The sequence below is a fragment of the Scophthalmus maximus genome, chromosome 8, assembly GCF_022379125.1.
Source record: "Scophthalmus maximus strain ysfricsl-2021 chromosome 8, ASM2237912v1, whole genome shotgun sequence".
Taxonomy (NCBI): Eukaryota; Metazoa; Chordata; class Actinopteri; order Pleuronectiformes; family Scophthalmidae; genus Scophthalmus; species Scophthalmus maximus.
The window spans coordinates 4880561-4898559 of NC_061522.1; the positions used below are offsets into that span (position 1 = coordinate 4880561).

The following is a 17999-nucleotide window of genomic DNA, read 5'->3' on the forward strand; positions in this document are numbered from 1 at the left end:
AACAGGAAACACAAGAAATCTAGCTTCTTCTTTTTTTTTTTTTTAAATCCCAATTTATGACTCAAATGATACATGTAAATACATATGTTTTCTTTAAAAAAGAAAATGGATTGTACATTAATACCCCTTAAATGTTGAGAAAACTTTTACTAGTGCAGGGAAAGAATGGTACAGAAAGAGATGGGTAAACTTAAATAAAATCTTAAACCTTATGTCTCCACATAAAAATCATGGTGCTTCTTGTCTCTCGGATGCTGCGTCTCCTGAATTTGACACTGGGAGGCAGTTATCATCTCTACACTTGAACCCTCTTGTAGAATCAACTGTAGTGTAACTAATATATGTCAATTTATAGATTATAGATTCTTCAATGAGGGATAAAGAGCAGATGTAATAATTACATTTTTTAAGTTAATTTTTGTTTTTGATGTGGAAAACTTATATTACACATCAGCATTTAGTATATTTATGTCGTAAAAACTTGTTTTTAAAGTCTTAAACATCATTTTGTTACAATTCATCACTCTTTGCGATGAGTAGCTAAATCTCAAAAAACTTTTGAAATATGGTTGAACACGTCATCTGGATTTCAAGTATGAAATAGTTATGGCCACGGTTTCAGAGGATTTGAGAGGGGGCAGAGTGAGAGTCGGAGGTCGGGAGGCTCACAACATAAAGAAAAAACAGGTGGTTAAGACGTTTAAAACCAGAACATGGAAGAAAAGAAATAACGTCCTAGTCACCAGAACTGAGACTGCTCAACCCCAAAATTCCAGTCACTTTTGTGCAACACTGGAAAGCGAAACGGAGGCTGGAGTATTTGCCTACTATCTACCTTTGAGTTGCACCTACAATCAGATTTGTTTTTCTCTGTCAGTGCTACGTAATGATCTCCGGAGCAGCACGGAGGCGTCAGACCTCAAATACAGGCAGTTCACAGGAATCATACAATGATCAATTCTGTACATTTGAACTTTGATCATTTTAAACTGTTGTGCTTTTAAATTTCACACACATAAAAAAAAAAAAATATTTGCAAAGAAGTTTTTCTCGCAAAAGTACTAGAGAAAGTGAACTGCAATGTATCATATAGAGTTAAAAGATAAGTTCACATTTTCCAAGTCTGACTAAAAGTAATAAACACAAGCCCAAACGTACAACAGAGCAGTTTCTTTGTCCTCTGTAATGACTCCTCCTGGTCATACTGGCCGTGAATAAATCCTAACGCACTTATATCTCCGGTCCTTATTCTGTGTAAAACGTTATTCCAATGTTTCCTTGAAGTTAAAGGGGCAGTAAGCGATTCTAAATGGTAAAAGTCTGTGAATATTACCGTCAGCTGTCGGTTCCGTGTGTGCGCGGGAAAAAAATCATCCGGGTTTTTCGGCTCAGCCCCTGGCGCTGTATGTCGAGAAAAAAAACAAAAAAAAACTGGTGCGGACCGCACCACACAACCCCGCGTGTGCGGTTTGTAAACATCCCTCTGCGTCACGTCGAGAGACGTGCTACGGAACGCGGCTACCGCAGCTACCTAGTGGTTAGCGCGTCGGTTCGCCCATACCTGAGGCTGCGGGTTCAGCTAAGTAAAGTCATCAACTACAACAACAAAGAGGGAATCAAGCTTCCTTCCAAAGACGCCTGCTGCCCCTTTAACGTGTCAGAAGTCTGACTCATCAGGTGGGTACCCTCCAAAGAAACAGTCTCTTACAGTGCAAAAATTCCTCTTTTCAAAAAACAATGGCTTTTGCATTGAAAAGCACAGAAACTTTGGAATATAGATAGCGTCTTAAAATCACCCGGCCATACTTTGAAATGCATTTTTGCACAGAGCAAGGATTGTAGATTTTCCATCACTTAACACTGGCAGCGTATGAGGAAGGATCAGAAACTGATCCACTGCTCCTCTGGGCACCTCCTCTTATTGTTTTAAGAGACATTAACAAAATGTGAACCTATCCTTTGCTGTTACAGTCCATTGAGAGATTTTACATTTAGTGCACACACTATGGAGTAGTGGTTTTTTCATCCAGTTATAAGTCATAAAACATCACATCACCATGATTTCAAAAACAAAACAACAACTCACATTATCATGTCAGGAAAGAGGCTATAGCAGAAGGCCGGAGTTAGAAAAAAAAACAAAAAGGGGGGGGGGGAAGTTCAGCAGCTTATCAGGAATCGCATCGGGAATGATGGAGAAGATATAAGGGCACGAGGAAATGTAGCGTCAGAGCCACGGTGATGCTGAATATGCCACGCGAGTCGTCGCATGTCACCTGTGACGGAGACACGTTCAGGTCTACATTCAAGAAAAGTTTGGCTCGAAAAGAGCGGGGAGAATCGATTTTAGCGCTCCGGCCGCACTGACGGTCGGGCGTTCAGAGGGCGACACCTCGACAACGGGAGCCTCGCTCGCTTTCCACCTCACTGTACGTGTCACTGGCTGAGATACAGGACGAAAGAGAGCAGCTCCAATTATCGCGCACGACCTTGTTTTTCTCCCTTTCGCCGAACTTCCATCACAAGCTTTAAATGTGTGTGTGTGTGTGTGTGTGAGAGTGTGTAGGTGTGTTTGTGTGTGTGTGGGTGTTAGGGAGAGGTCTTGACATAGGACGACGGTATATAGCCCTCCTCTCCACTGGCTCTGAGGACTCTCATCCAGCCGTCTCCTTTATCCTCCTCCATTATGCTCAACATTTCTCCCTCTGTGACGGAAATGGTGCCCTCACTGTTGCCTGCACACAAACACAAGTAAGAGATGTGACAGCGGACGTCAACAATGACATATGCACATGACTACATACATTCACGACCAAGTGAAGTTTGAACATATCCAAATGTACCTTCGAAGGTGTACAGAGCCGTGCACTGGCCAATAGGAGATTCTACGTCGTCGAACTCATCTTCAAACTCCGTGTAGATGTTGTGGGACTGGTTGGCTGCAACAACGCTGGAGACACACACGTTACATTCATTATATATAATATGGATTCCAACCACCACACATGTAAGGGTGCCAACAACATGAATGACTTTGCAGCGCTATTATTAGTGTTTCCGCCAATAATTCTTTGACGTGAGTCTCTACAGACTTTGACATATTGACGCGGGTGAAAATAACATTAAGTCATTCTTTCATGCTTACCCGTGCTGAGTATTATTGTTGATGGCGTTGGCAGATTCCTCTCCTCCCACGGCCTCCGACAGCCACGACTGTAGTGAGCAAGAGACGAAGGGGTTTTTAAAGCACAAATACTTTGATATCAGCCGTCTGTGCGCGTGTGCGCGTGCGTACCTCATATTTGGCGAGCTCCCCCCTCAGGCGCCCGATGTTCTGGGTCGTCTCCGTGATCTGCGGCTCCAGACTGGAGGGGTCTCCCATCTGCGGATTCCGCTCGTACACGCCCTTCATCTTCTCCAGCGCGTCGCTGGGGTCAAACCGGGGGGAGAAAAAGTGTTATTGTTTTGGAAATGCCAAGCGCTGATTGAGGAAGCTTCTCTGTACTGGCCAGTCAACTTTTTCCATATCAAACGTGAGACTTGATGTGCGTGGCTGTGAGGGGTTACTGTCATGTTCAAACAGGAAAAAGAAGAGCAGAGGGCCTCCCCCAAACTGCTGGCACAAAGTTAGAAGCACGCTATTGCACGCAACGTATGGAGTAGCATCTAGTTTTTCTTTTCTCGGAAATTTGGTGGCCCGTCCCGAAACGTGAAAAACAACCACAGACACCTCTAGCCATAAAATGAATCTTCATTCGTCAACTCTGAGGGCGGCTGACCTATAGACTGAGGGCAACTGAGAAAGAATTGAATGTCCAGATTTATTACATAAATTGCATCACAATAATTCCAAATGATTACCTTTTGTGAAACATAGGATAAATGGGCCCTACAAACATATTTTTCAAGCCGATGTCTATGGGTAATGTATACATTTTTTGCTTACAGTAGATACTACACGAGTCACATGAAAGTATTAAAAATGGATTCCCAACAGCCCAAAAGCATACTGTTAATCAAATCCCCGTATTTTGTAGGTCACACCCACGTTAAATCAATTTTGAGTCCAAAATAACTTTGGTTGATTAATGTGAAATTCATGAGAAAAAAATAATATTTGTAATTTTTATTATAGACGTCTGTGATCTCCGTTTGTCACCTCTGGTCCTGCGTCTTCTGCAGCTCCTTGCTGATTTCATCAATCTTCGCTTGCAGCCTCTTCTTCCTCTGCTCCGGAGGAAGGTGAGAGAAATCTTCTGCTGCCGTCGGCTACACACACACACACACACACACACACACACACACACACACACACACACACACACACACACACACACACACACACACACACACACACACACACACACACACACACACACACACACACACACACACACACACACACACACACACACACAAGCGTCAGTGACCTGAGCATCATGTCTGTGTGTACAAGGCTCACCACCAGATGTCACTGCTCCCCGACTGCTTAGCTCCGTTCTTACAGCTGACGAGACGTCTACACTCAGATTAACACTGTAAAGAGCTTATTATTCAGACAAGCCAAATAATAGAAAGGCACATAATTATTATATTTAACAGGAAAACAAACCCTGATCAAGATTTGAAAGCTCCTCCCATGATGCCATACCAATGTACATTTAGGGAAGAGCAAACAAAGCTTGATCACCATTTGTTTTTCTAACCCTGACCTTTGGACTGCTATCAAGAATCTGCATCTAGATATTAATACCAATGAGAGATTACAGATTACAGAGATTACAGAGGTTCCCTTTCTCCATTACAAAGACTAAGAAACTGTTACTGGTGTGAGTGTGAAACGTTGCTGTCAAAGGGTTTTTTAAATGTAATTTTGCATTTATGTTCTCTCCCCAACTGTAGTGGGATGAAGACAAGAATTTCAAATGTAGATATCTCAAAACAATTTGCTTTGGTAGATCAGAGAAAAAAATGGAGGTAAATAAGAAAATCTGTGAATGTACTTTCTCATTTGAATGGTCCTGGCTCCATTCTTGGCTAATACATTGGATATTATTTGCAAGATGCTTGTATTTTGCACACAGTGATATGTCAGTATGACATTACATGGTTTTTGGTATGGAGAGAGAAGTTAATACTTTGATTTAAATTCCCTGAACAGAAAAAAAAAAATATAGTGCCATTTGCCCATTAGAGAAATGCATTTGATTTCATAACTATAAGAGTAACTGCACCCAGAGGATAAATGCTGCTTGCACTGCCAACTAGTGGTGAGGCATATGGACCGAGTGTGAACCTTTGGTTTTTCACAAAAAAGAATTAACCGGCCATCTGGGATGAAACCCTGAAGGTGTTTAAACGAAGCAGCTGTCAAAGGTATTTCCAAAATCCTTAAAGAACCTCTTTCTCATAGTGAGAAATATTCTGATTATAGTATTTATCATTTCAGATACATGCTTGATGCTTGTATTTTTTCCAACACGGGCGAGGACATGTGTCATTTCCACCTGGATTAGGAAACTACTAATTCACAATTTGGAAAACCTCATCCGGATGTTAAGAAGAATCTTTTAGGGATTGTGGAAGTAATGTCACGACAGTGGTATGTGGTCAAATGACCTTCTGGGTTCTTCACAGATGGCAGGGTGGTTATTCTTTTTTGGAAAATTGGAAATTTTGAGGTATGATTCATATGTAATGTCAGACCATGTGCACGGGAGGCACAAACTACAGGCTCCGACTGTGAGAGGGCGGCGGCCTCTTTGAGTCCGGTATTGTCTATAATACATGCTGTAAAATGGATCAAGCCATTTAGACTGTAAATAAAGATGGACGACGCGTATCTACTTCCTCCCCATTGTACAAATTTGAAGCCAAAATGTCCCCGATGCGGGCGCTGCCAATTTTGCGCTCGTGACGTCATTTGGAGCCCGAGTCTGCGCAGTCGTGATCGAGGCGTGGAGCCGCAGCGAGGTGGCCGCGCCCATACACGCACTCGACCAACCCCCGAGTCAGTATAGCCAGCATCAAATAGCTAAATTGAAACCAAACTTACCGCAAAAATGAACACTTGAACATCCACCACAAACTTCCTACAATGACGAAAATAATCTTAGGAATGAATTTATCTGGCGTGTTCTTTGACTTTTTAGTTCGGTCCATCTGCTAACATGGAAGAGGCGGGGTTTATGACCAGACTGCTGCCAGCCACCAGGGGGCGATAGAGATGTCTCGTCTTTGCTTTTGGAAACCTCTCGTGTCCTACATATGGATCCAGTCTACACTACAGTAACAGTAAGTTAACAAACTACCGTGAGGCCCCTCTGGGCCTTGATACCTTTCCACCCACAGAGGTCAGTGCAGCACGATCTAGCGTGGAGTTACTCCGTAAATATTACAAGAAGTATTACCCCTTGAAAATAATCCATCACCAAAACATTGCACCTTTCAATGCACCCTCTATATAACAACAACAAGTGTTACCATGTGCTTTTCAGCGTGAGATATCTGGACAGAGACAAATAGACAGTGTGAGACAGGTGTGCAACAAACATACCCCAGACATTTCACAAAAACAAACATGTTAACATTGTTTTGTTATTTTATGAGAGCCCAGGTACAATGTGCGAATGTCCAGGTACAAACAGCTCTTTCACATGAGGCGGATGTGGACACAACAGCGATGGGAAGGGGTGGTGGTGGTGGTGGGGGGGGTCCGAGGTCAGACCGTCGGCAGCGCTGGCAGCGTCACTCACCGGGCGAGGTCTGCGCAAGATCTTTAACGTGGAAATCCGAGGTTTGACCGTGCGATTAAACTCCCTCAGACAGAGCGAGAGGGGGGAGCGCTGCAGCCGGGAGAGGGGGAGAGGGCGGCTGCCGGGTGGGACAGGGGAAGGGGAAGGGGGGGAGAAGGAAGGAGCGGCAAACTAAAGAGGGGAGGGAGGGGGGGGGGGCAGAGGAAGAGGAGGGAGAAGAGAACTGATAATAAGAGGAGAAGAAGACAGGAGTGAGTCGAAGAGGTTGGTTTTTTTTTGTAATAAAGTGGATAAAGAGTTCAACAGAGAAAAGGGGGGGGGGGGGGGGGGGGGGGGCTGTTGTGGCAAGTCTGTGCAGCAGACTGGAATTAGAATTGGCCCCTGAGGGCAACAGGGTGGTGGGGTAGGACATGAATGGAATGTGTGTTGAGTTTTACGTGCGTGTGTGTGTGTGTGTGAGTGTGTGTGTGTGTGTTTGTTTTAAAGCATTGTTTTGAGACCTTCGTTTTACACTCCTGCAGTGGACGACGGGGGGGGGGGAGATAAGAAAGCAGCTGTGCCCTGCTCCACTGTACTCCAGGGTTTAGCAGTTTTCCTTTTTTTTTTTGCTCTTCCAAGTTGTCTCGACTTTTATCTGGCGTGGTCCATCGGGTAAGTTGTAAAACCTGCAAAAATACAGGTCTATCCGCTGTTGGCTGTAACATGACACCTCTTCTCAGTGTACTGAGGCACGGCCATGCGATCATTATTCAAAATAAAGTTTATTTAAAGTCCCCATAATTTGCTTTTGGTTTTTTTTCCATATAGCTTTCATGTAAAAAAAAAAAAAAAGTCTGTTACAAGGTCAAAGGGAGTAATTTTTTCCACACAGAAGAGACTGCTCCGGAAGTGGCTTTTATTTTAATTTGATTTATTTATTTATTTTGTTGGTAACCAAGTAACTTGTAACGTGCCGCCCACACCGGCTAGTTTGGCTCAAGAAGGTACGGCTGAGCCAACAGGTTGCCACGGCTACAGCTGTGTTTACAGCGGATCAGGAACCTCGCAGTGTTTTGGGGGTTGTGGCGTTTCTGAGCTGCTGACCAATCACACGAAGAGAAAGCCAGCTGATCAATCAAAGGCAGACTGATGTTGATGACCTTTGACTGTTTGGATATGAAATGTCACCACTTCATCATCTTATCCTCTTTAGACACTTGTGTAGGATTTTTTTCAGTTACGGCCAAAAACCTGGTTTGAGAGGTCACAGTGACCTTTGACCTGCACGAAGGCTTGAAAAGGCTCAAATTTAAGTTTCGAGTCCATTTCATTTGCTGTTAACAGGTTTTTGCAGGATTAAAAAAAAATAATAATAATAGTCAAAGAGATAATTAGAATATGGTTAAAATAGAAGCATGTAATATTTCAAGACTAACACATCAACCCTGTTAATTAAGAGAGGCAAATGATACGGACTAAAAATTAAAGGAGGAGTTTTAGCGCGATGACAACATGTCAGCTGCTAAGATTAGTATCACCACATTTGAAAAACAGGATCCAAACGGGACAGGGAGGTTTATTTCCATTTCACAAAACGCCGGCACAGCAGTGACGGGAAGGGAGGCCGAGTGACTATCTTGTTCTGGAGATGCGGCACTTTACATTTCCGAAACTCAAAACTGAGGCCAAAATATAGAGCGTGTGTTCACCTTGTTCTTTTTGCTGAAAGGCCAGAGCTTGACGCGGACTTTGGGCGGGTTGAGGCTGGAGTCGGAGGTTGCCGGTTTGATTCCCTGAGTGTAGTCTTCAAAGTCCACATCCGCGGGCCGCTCGAAGCCAGACTTGTGCTGCTCTATGAACAGTATCGAGTCCTGCGGGGACAAAGGGAAATCGTAAAACGTCACATAAAAAGATTTATTAAAGGAAACAGTTTGACATTCTGGGGAATATGCGTCAGGCTTTTCTTGTGGAGAGAGTCCCATAAAAAGATTGAAGTCGCATATCTGCGTTCAGTTATGTTGAGAGTGGTATCAATCTTCTCATCGGACTCTCTGCGAGATTTCCCGGAATGTGGAACTACACCTTTAAACACCGGAACGTGGACCAGCATCGTTTCAAGTTGCACAGCAAATCGGATCAGAGATGGTATTTTTAACACGCGACACCGGAGAGATGGACGGACGGACGATCGTTTGTTTTTTTATAATGATGATTTTTCTGTGTGTACACATCACACACAGACCAATACATAATCCGGCAAACAACTAACATTCACCTGTTTCTCCTGAATTTTCACTCCCGCCGTTGAAATTCCCTCTAGGCACTTGGAGATGATGGGCAGCACCTTCTTTTCAATGTCCGAGAACTGGCAGTAGCCCTCCGCCAGCCGCCGGATCCTCCGCTCATCCATGTCCTGCAGTTTCTGTTCCCCACACAGACATACAGCAACCGTCATCCGATTTCATATTCAAACACCCTGTCCTTGTTTTATACATTGAGGAGGTAAATACAGTACACGGCACTGTGGACGCGCGCATGCATGCGTGTGTGTGCGTGTGTGTCTTGGTCTCACGTTGAAGATCTGCGGTATCTCCGAGTAGTAGAAGAAGTTTTGCTCCTTGTTGTATTTCTGGAGCTGTGCCGCGTAGTCGTTCCTGCACTCCTCCGCTGTGTGCGTGCGGGCGTGGGCATGCTGCTTGGCCTTGAGAGCGCAGGACAGATGGAGAGGGTGGAGGAGACAAGGGGGGTGGGGAGGATGAAAGAAATGCAGGAAGAAGAGCGGGGGGGGGGGAGGAAGAGATGCAAAACAAAGTGCAAAGCGGGTGAAACGCGGGAGTAGGTGCAGGCGGGGGGGGGGGGGGGTCGGACAATAGAGGAGAGGAGTTAATTAATAATATATTAATATTAATAATATCTCAAGAGCCAAAATATGATGCAATGATGAAAAAAAATGAAAATCAGCGCTCAGTTGTCGATGCTGAAGTTCGTGGGTTTACCTTGTCGACCTCGAGTCTGGTGGCGTTGACGTCGCTTTCTGTCTTCTCTGCTTGTTGCGTGGCTTTATCAGCCTCCGCCCACTCCTTCGCAAATCGCTTCTTAGTCTGCACGCGCACACGCACACACACACACACACACACACACACACACACACACACACACACACACGCGCACACACACACACACACACACACACACACACACACACACACACAGAGAGAGAGAGACAGACATTGAGTCAATTTCAAAGTTGTTGTTGAGAAACTGTAGGAAATAATGGCGCTTGTGAAATGAAGCTTCATCACAACAAGTGTGTAATAAGAATCACATGATCCAGCCTAGGCGACTGAGAGCAGCAGCAAGCGAGTGACTCACACTTTCTAGGCTTTTGAAGCTGCCCTCTAAAGTCTGCTGGGCCTTCTTGGCATCTGACAGGTGCTGGGGAAGGAAGAGGTCGTCGCGTTAGACGTGCATCGATTTGCTATTTGCCAAACGTTCCTCCCGTTCCTCCCGTCTCTCCCTCCCTCCCTCCCTCCCTCCCTCCCCGCCGGGGGTTCCCCCTCCCTCTCTCACTGTTTTCCGTTCGAGTTTGAGATCCTGGATGTACTTGGTGAGTTCGACGCAGATGCCGGTCATCATGTTCTCGGCGATGAGCTCCCGCTGGCCGGCGTAGTCGTTCAGCTCGTACAGGATCTCCTGGAATGACGCGTGATTGCTGAATCTGCAGCAGTGAGAGGGGGGGGGGGGGGGGGACAGTTTGGAAGATGATCTTTCAACCGGGGGGAGAACAACATTTAAGAGAACGTTTGCCAAACTACCTCACAACTGTATCTACAGTAATGAGCTCGTATTATTCCTCTACACTATTGCGGGGTCAAAAGGTCATCGTAGAAAAACAGTTGCTCAGGGATGGAGCATCCAAACTCTAGGAGCAAACTTTTTTGGGGGGGGGGGGGGGGGGGTTGGGGAATTTGAAATCAAACACCTATTGGCAGAGTTCATCTTTTCAACTGCACGTGCCGTGCGAGGATGGAAAGACTGTCCGGTTCGGGGGCAACTAAGGAGGTTTGGCAAACATTCAAGTTGTTATTTGTGCAAATGCAAATGAGTAACGAGCGAGAAATAATGGTAACTGGACAATTTTATTGGTCTCTCACTTGCACTCTTGCTCTTCTTTGCTCCCTCGTTTGGCGTACTTCTTTGTTAGACTCCTGTTGAGACAAAGGAAGCACTGTGTTACACACACACACACACACGGTACCCACACGCACACGCGATAACATTTATGGTCCCGTTTCACAGTAGATTAAAAGTGACACACTCAGACAGAATCCACTGGGCCCACCTGAGTTGCTTGGCGTAGCTCTGTTCTATCTCCGTCCGCTCCTTCACGAACTTGATGTAGCGGTCCACCAGGTCGAGGCCCGACTGCGTGTGCTTGTCGATGACGTCGTACTGGTCCTGAGAGGGGGAAGCGGCACAGAGTGACACATACTTAGAAATACACAACCGAAAAAAAACATCTGCTGAGAGAAACACATGGAGGCTGATGTGTCGCGGCGAACCTTCAGCACGCGGCTGATGTGTCACAATATCCTTAGGCCCGACGCAATAACATTGAATTCAGGGCTGCAACTAACGATTCTATTCATAATCGATTCATCTGTCGTTTTATTTATCATAATCGATTAGTCGTTTGGTCCGTGAAATGTTATAAAAATGGTGAAAAACGTCAATCGTGTTTGCCAAAACTCCAAGACGATGTTTTGTTTTGTCCACACACCAAAGATATTTAGTTCACTGTCACAGAGGAGCAAAGAAACCAGAAATTATTCACGCTGAAGGAGCTGAAATCAGTGAATTCGACAGACGCCGCTCTAATTTAACTGCTTCTTTTGTTTGATCAACAGTCAAATAAAGTAGTGAATGAATATTTTCCACTTCTCTTTGAAATCCACAGACACCAAGAGTAGTCCTGTATTGACTTTGGGACAATTAGCAATAAATTCTATTAAAATAGTGAAGGTTATGTCTTAAAAAGCAGCGTTTTGTGGACGAACAGGCCAAAACCACAACATAATCAGCAAACTGTCAGCGAAGACCCAAAAAAAAAAAAAAAAGCAATAAGATATTTACATTTTTTGAGGAGGATCCATAATTCAATTCATGGAGGGGTGGGGCCTGGGAGGGAGAATCCACTGAATCGGAATGCGGATGCAGACTAACGCGTCAACCAGGAGTTTAGTTTCACTTTTTGTTGACAATGCGACATGCAACATTCTTGTTAACTTTTCAGGGGAAAAAAATGCACAAATCTTGATTTTTTAAATTTTTTATCAGACATTATTAATGGGATGATGTTTATGAGTGTGTACAGTTTGGCACGGATTGGAAATATATGTAATAAATCTAAATCTTTTTATTTTTAGTTTATGTCTCTTATGCAGACACACTTTATTAAAGACCTGAGATCTGCACCCCCCCCCCCCCCCCCCCGGCACACGCACACACACACACACACACACACACACCCTTCTCCCAATTTCTCACAAAGGTAAAAAGCACAAAGGTGTAGTGGAGGATAAAAGCAGTCTTACTCTCCTTTCAACATTCCTCTTTACAGACATCCATGCCTTGAAAACACACACACACACACACACACACACACACACACACACACACACACACACACACACACACAAAACCGGTTGGACAGGTACCATTGGTCCTCCCTGTCGCCACTGGCGTTTTTCTCCACCGTGTAATGACATACAGTGAGGAGCTCACTTTTGAAGACTGTGGCCACGGAACTGAACTTGAATGTCACTCGCCGGAGCCCAACACCTCCGCCGAGGCCATGTCTCCTTTCAACTCAGTCAAGCCGCACACGCATAATTGTCTGTCCCCTTAAAATGTCAAGATTCAACAAAAAGGCCCATCTCGCGACGTGGAAGAAAGTGACCAAAAGAAATAATGTTTGGATCTCCTCCTCCTTTCGTCAACAATTGAATGGGTTCTTTCTTGGCCAATGTGCCATCCCTCCACCAAGGTTTGGTGGAAATCCAGTCAATAGTTTCTAGCGTATTCCTGCTGACAATCAAACACATACACCCACAGGCAAACAAATGGACGAGGGGGTGCAAACGTGCAGAGGCGGCAAACGGCGCGAGAGACATGAGAACCTGAATGCACGAATAGCAAAGGGAGGTTCTGCTGTTGTGTCTCTTGTGAAATACACAGAAAGACTGGACTTTTTAATCCAGCGTGCGTGCGCGCGTGCGCGCGTGTGGCGGCTGCAGGGTCTTTTGGAGCCAGAGACACAGATTTTGAGTCCTCAGAGGAGGGGGAAGCTAAATGGAGATCAAACCGTAACACAGTTAGTTAGCAATGTCCTGGATACGAGAGAGAGAGCCGGGACGAGGCAGGGGAGGAGGAGGAGGAGGAGGAGGAGGAAGGAACACGATTCGACAAACACAAGGGGACGATGCGGGAGAAATGGACGTTTTTGCCATTTTCCTGCTCCAGGAGTGAGAGCGGTCGGGGGGGGGGGGGAAGAAGATGGCCGAGGAGCAACGAGGCAAAATGTTGATCTCGATCTAGAGCATGAAGAGTCTGTGATGAATCTCTGAGACATAGTTCTGCTTGTTTTTCCACACTTCTATTGCTACACCTCATCGAAAAATTAAATCTGCGTGCGTGTGTGTGTGTGTGTGTGTGTGTGAAAGGAGGAGAACACTGATAGAGGGTTCAGGGATGAGATAATCATTTGCTCAGTGTGAACCTCCGCCCTGCGACGGACGGTCCCAGGGGCCTCTCCAAGCCCTGCAGCCAGCCGGACGAGTCGAGTCCCCCCCCCCCTCTCTCTGTTTCCTGAGGTCAGCTGCTCTCAGACATGCACCAACGTACGGACATTTTCCCTGAAAATTCCTCCGTAGGGACTGTAAGCGAAGGAGGCTAATGTCCCACATTTTTCTGGAACTTTTCCTGCCGGCCCCCCCTTAGAGTCAAAAATTGAGTCGGCCAACTCTTCCTGCCGCCAACTCTCCGGAGACCTTCCGCACGCCGCGTCCTCGCGTGGGCTCACTCGGACAGAAAAGCGCCGGTTGCCGCAGCAGAATCATCAACGCCCGCTGAGCTCCTCTCGTGCGGCGAAGGCAAACGCCACGACACGTCCAGACCCGATTTCGCCAAACGTTTTTTTCTAGACAGTCCGTGACGGAAAGCAGCTCTGCTCATATCAGTCGTAACATAAGCGCCACATAAAACAGGTTTGGCTGCAGTTGCAAGTCTGTGTTCTCTGAAACTTCAGGCTCCATTTCTAGGTAGTCATTTACAAAAACCTCTAATGACACTTCGTCATTGGAAAAAAAGGCCACGATGAATATGTTAATATTTTTTTTAAGCGTTAAGTTTCATAACTGCCGGACGCAAGATTCAAGTGGCCCATTATACGGAAATAGTCACAGTGTTTGTGCCCTGGAGGATTCCACTGTTGGTTTCCAAACTACTTGCTGCCTCCATAACTCTTCATGACAATATTGTTTTGGTTTTATCTGTACAAACGGCTGCTGATTCCTAATCCTGAGTGCACAGGCGGCCACGGCCTCAGAGTATCAACTCTGCTTTGTCCTACGGCCCCCCCGTTCACACACCGTGTGCTTTCTGTGTGAAATGTGATCAGATCCCGATCCTAATCCTGGGCTGCGTCACACTTGACCCTCTTGAACCCCACCGAAGCACCAGTGGGTGCGTAATCGCTGTGCAGCCACACAGCAGCTATTCAAACAGGGAGAATATGAAATTGCCCAAGTTTCCAAAGGTGCCAGGTCACGGCAATACATTCATTGATTTTTCCGTACACGTGTGCATGCAGCGATGTCTCGGATGAAACCATTCGAGTTCTTCTCAGAGGCGCGTGTGTTGCGCGCACGGTGAGGCCCTTAGCTCCAGGTGGACAGTCCGGTCAGATCAGGGCTGCAACGATGGATGATTGTCACTACTGAATATCAATATGATTGTTTTCATTAATCAGAATGTTAGAAGACAGTGACAATTTCCCAGAGGCCAAGTCGATGTCCAAGAACAGACTATAAGCCGGAGACAATCTGTTCACTATCGATTCATCCACCGATTATGTTCTCGATTCATCTCTTTTGGTCTCGAAAATATTGATCAGTAGAGTGAACAGAGGCCATGACGGTCTCAAAGTTTAAAAAAATAATAATGTCAATATAAGTAGAGAGGGAAACCAGTGAATATTTGCCAAGAAGCCTTCGAATGATCCGAACCACCGGCATTCGAGGAGCGGGAAGTTTAATATTTGACGTTTATGTTTTAAAAAAAACGACTCTTGTCATCTAGTCAGTTGCTGGTGGAACTGAAGTGATGAGTCGCGCAAACAGAACACGTCGGAAAAAACCGCCGACTGTCTGATCATCGCACGCTCGCGCGATGCCACAGATCCGCTCGGTCTCGGCTCCACAAATGTGAGCGTTCGCTGCTTTTCTCTGACTGATACGATTCATGAACTGAGGGGTTTTGTTTTTTTCAATTTTGGGGCTGTAGGGCGGACGAAACAAGACTAAGACACCTTGGGCCTTTGCGCAGACGGTATGTTTTGCTTTGTTCTGAACCACCATGAAGTCTGATAAAGGTCACGTCCCTAGGTCCCATCACATCACACCACGGGCAGCAACAGACGAACGCACTCTGGACGTCAACTCTTCCACCAACCAACCAACAGCAGCAGCAGCAGCAGCAGCAGCCTCACCCACAAACTGCTGAATAATCTCAGAGGCATGTAGTCTGACTCTGACCGCAATCACAGCAGGATCGGGGGGGAAAAACGCTGTCTCCTCTCCGCTCCTCTCATCATCGCCAACTGTACGATCCAAAACGCATACTCGCACTGTAACGTGACATGGCGTGGATTTGATCTGAAGTCGTCCTCCACGCACACGCATTAGTCACTCGAGAGAAAGCCAGTGGAGGACTGCACCGGCCATCGCTTTGACCACGTTGCCGACGACAACGTTCTCTGGTCCCAGTTGTTCTCCGATGACAGGATTTCCTGCCTGTTACTTTTTCTCTCTCCTTGCTGGCTGGGACAAAGCCAGCAATCAGAAGGCCTTATCTTGGGATTTAGAAATCTCACCATGGTCATTTTCCTCCCCTCTCACCTGATGTTTTACCCATCCGACAAAACAGATGACGACTGTTGGAATAATGGTCGGTTGCAGCCCTGAGTTCAGAGGCTCGGCCCCTGTACTTCACACCGACTCCACACAGGGCCACTGGTGTTGGGTGTGTGTGTGTGTGTGTGTGTGTGTGTGATTCACAGCTGAGCTGACCAGCAGACATATACATTCACAAGGGAACCTTCATGTGTGGATCAGGATGAGAGACTCTCTCTCTCTCTCTCTCTCTCTCTCTCTCTCTCTCTCTCTCTGTGTGTGTGTGTGTGTGTGTGTGTGTGTGTGTGTGTGTGTGTGTGAGGTGCTGTCACAAAGCAAAGGTCCATGCGCATGGCGCACTGAGGGAGGAAAGGTGTCGGAGTGCACCTTTAACCTGACCCACCCTCATGCAGCCGGAGTGTCGATAAGAAAGAGAAAGACCAGGCCAGAAGGAGTCATAAACCTCTCTCTCTCTCTCCCTCTCTCTCTTTCCCCTCCGCTTATGATAAGGTATGCAGAGCAGAGCAGAGCAGAGCAGAGCAGCGGGGTTGCGAAATCCTCTGGCTGCTTTTACGCAGAGACTCCTGCTGTTGGCTGCGGGACAGTTCCACCCAGGGCCCAGAACAAGAGTCCTCCTACAAGTGGTGTCGACGGAACAACAAGCGGGACAGACTGTGGGAATAAACTCTTCTTTTTAAAGAGTGTGTGTGTGTGTGTGTGTGTGTGTGTGTGAGTGGACTCCCTGCTTCTTCCCCTTCTTCTCCGGAGTCAGCTGTCAACTCACCCACAGATCCGTTCCCCAGTCCATGTCTGCAGAAGTTCCGATGTCCGGGGAATGATAGTGAAAAGGGGAAGAGGAGCAGTCCGGTGTCGCTTCGCCCCGCTGCGCCCAGGTGTCCGGAGCCAGGACGAGGAGGAGGAGGAGGAGGAGAAGAAGAAGAAGAAGGAGAAGAAGGAGAAGAAGAAGGAGAAGTGCTGTCGCTGACTAAAGATCCGTCCGCCTCTCTTCTCTCTTCTCTCTTCTCTTGTGAGTCTGGCAGCAGGCGGAGATGGCGGAGGAAATGTTTGGAGGAAGTCTACGCCTTCTCCTTTCCTCGGCACTGACGCGCCTGTCCTGTTTCTGTGAGGCGCGCGCGCGCACACGCACACGCACAAACACAACACACACACACACGCACAAACACACACACGCACGCGGTCCAAAAAAAGTGTTCAGGCGCTTTTCCTGAAACAAGTTTGGGTCCCACAGAGAGAGGGGAGGAGGAGGGGGGGAGGGGGGTGGGGGTGAGAGAGGGAGAGGGAGGGGGGGGGGGGGAGAGAGAGGGAGAGGGGGGGAGAGAGGGAGAGGGGGGTCTGGGGGGAGAGAGAGAGAGAGAGAGAGAAAGGGGGAGAGAAAGGGAGAGAGAGAGAGAGAGAGAGAGAGGGGGAAGAGAGAGAGAGAGAGAGAGAGGGGGAAGAGAGAGAGAGAGAGAGAGAGGGGGAAGAGAGAGAGAGAGAGAGAGAGGGGGAAGAGAGAGAGAGAGAAAGGAAGAGAGAGAGAGAGAGAGGTAGAGAGAGGGGGGAGAGAAAAGGGGGGGAGAGAGAGGTAGAGAGATAGAGAGAGAGAGAGAGAGAGAGAGGTAGAGAGAGGGGGGAGAGAAAAGGGGGGAGAGAGAGAGAGAGGTAGAGAGAGGGGGGAGAGAAAAGGGGGGGAGAGAGAGGTAGAGAGATAGAGAGAGAGAGAGAGAGAGAGAGGGGGGAGAGATGTAAAACCAACCACCAGAGCTTCTGTTTGTTTTATCTTAAAGAAGCAGCTTGAGGTTATGTTCACTAAACCCTTATGAGAGGCCGGAACCTTTGAAAATAAACACACACACACACACACACACACACGGCCCCATTTCACTTGTGTCATTTCATCGCAACGGAATAAATAACATATAATTTACCAAAAAATACCAAAAAAAAATCGTTATTTGACTATTTCTGACTGTACATCCTCGCAAATATCATAATCAACAATCGCCAAAAAACATGAATCAGCTAATGAGGCGAGACGATCTTAGTCATTTTAATAATCCCACTCAGAGGCCAAAGAAGTTTTCAGTAAAAGTAA

General features: G+C 46.5%; 1 protein-coding gene across 2 annotated transcripts; it reads right to left on the reverse strand.

Moving 5' to 3' along the window:
- Positions 1–127: 127 nt before the first annotated feature.
- trip10b (thyroid hormone receptor interactor 10b) lies at positions 128–17076 on the reverse strand. Of its 2 annotated transcripts, XM_035635973.2 has the most exons (15): positions 16689–17076; positions 11077–11192; positions 10889–10942; positions 10305–10452; positions 10107–10169; positions 9731–9835; positions 9307–9435; positions 9010–9156; positions 8444–8605; positions 6484–6507; positions 4160–4269; positions 3296–3428; positions 3146–3213; positions 2844–2950; positions 128–2735 (listed from the first exon to the last, which is right to left on the reverse strand). In XM_035635973.2, the coding sequence occupies exons 1-15, from the start codon at positions 16710–16712 to the stop codon at positions 2590–2592; spliced, it is 1536 nt and encodes a 511-aa protein (XP_035491866.1). In that variant the 5' UTR covers positions 16713–17076; the 3' UTR covers positions 128–2589. The 2 variants fall into 2 exon arrangements, with proteins under 2 accessions (XP_035491866.1, XP_035491867.1); XM_035635974.2 differs by lacking the exon at positions 6484–6507 and having other exon boundaries at positions 16689–17075.
- Between the last annotated feature and the right edge of the window lie 923 nt (positions 17077–17999).

Excerpts from the sequence above, each read along its gene's own strand:
- trip10b (XM_035635973.2), bottom strand. The coding sequence starts at position 16,712 with ATGGACTGGGGAACGGATCTGTGG. Across the intron at positions 10,453-10,888 it reads AAAGAAGAGCAAGAGTGCAA|ATTCAGCAATCACGCGTCAT; the intron begins GTGAGAGACCAA and ends TCACTGCTGCAG. Across the intron at positions 2,951-3,145 it reads AACAATAATACTCAGCACGG|CGTTGTTGCAGCCAACCAGT; the intron begins GTAAGCATGAAA and ends GTGTGTCTCCAG.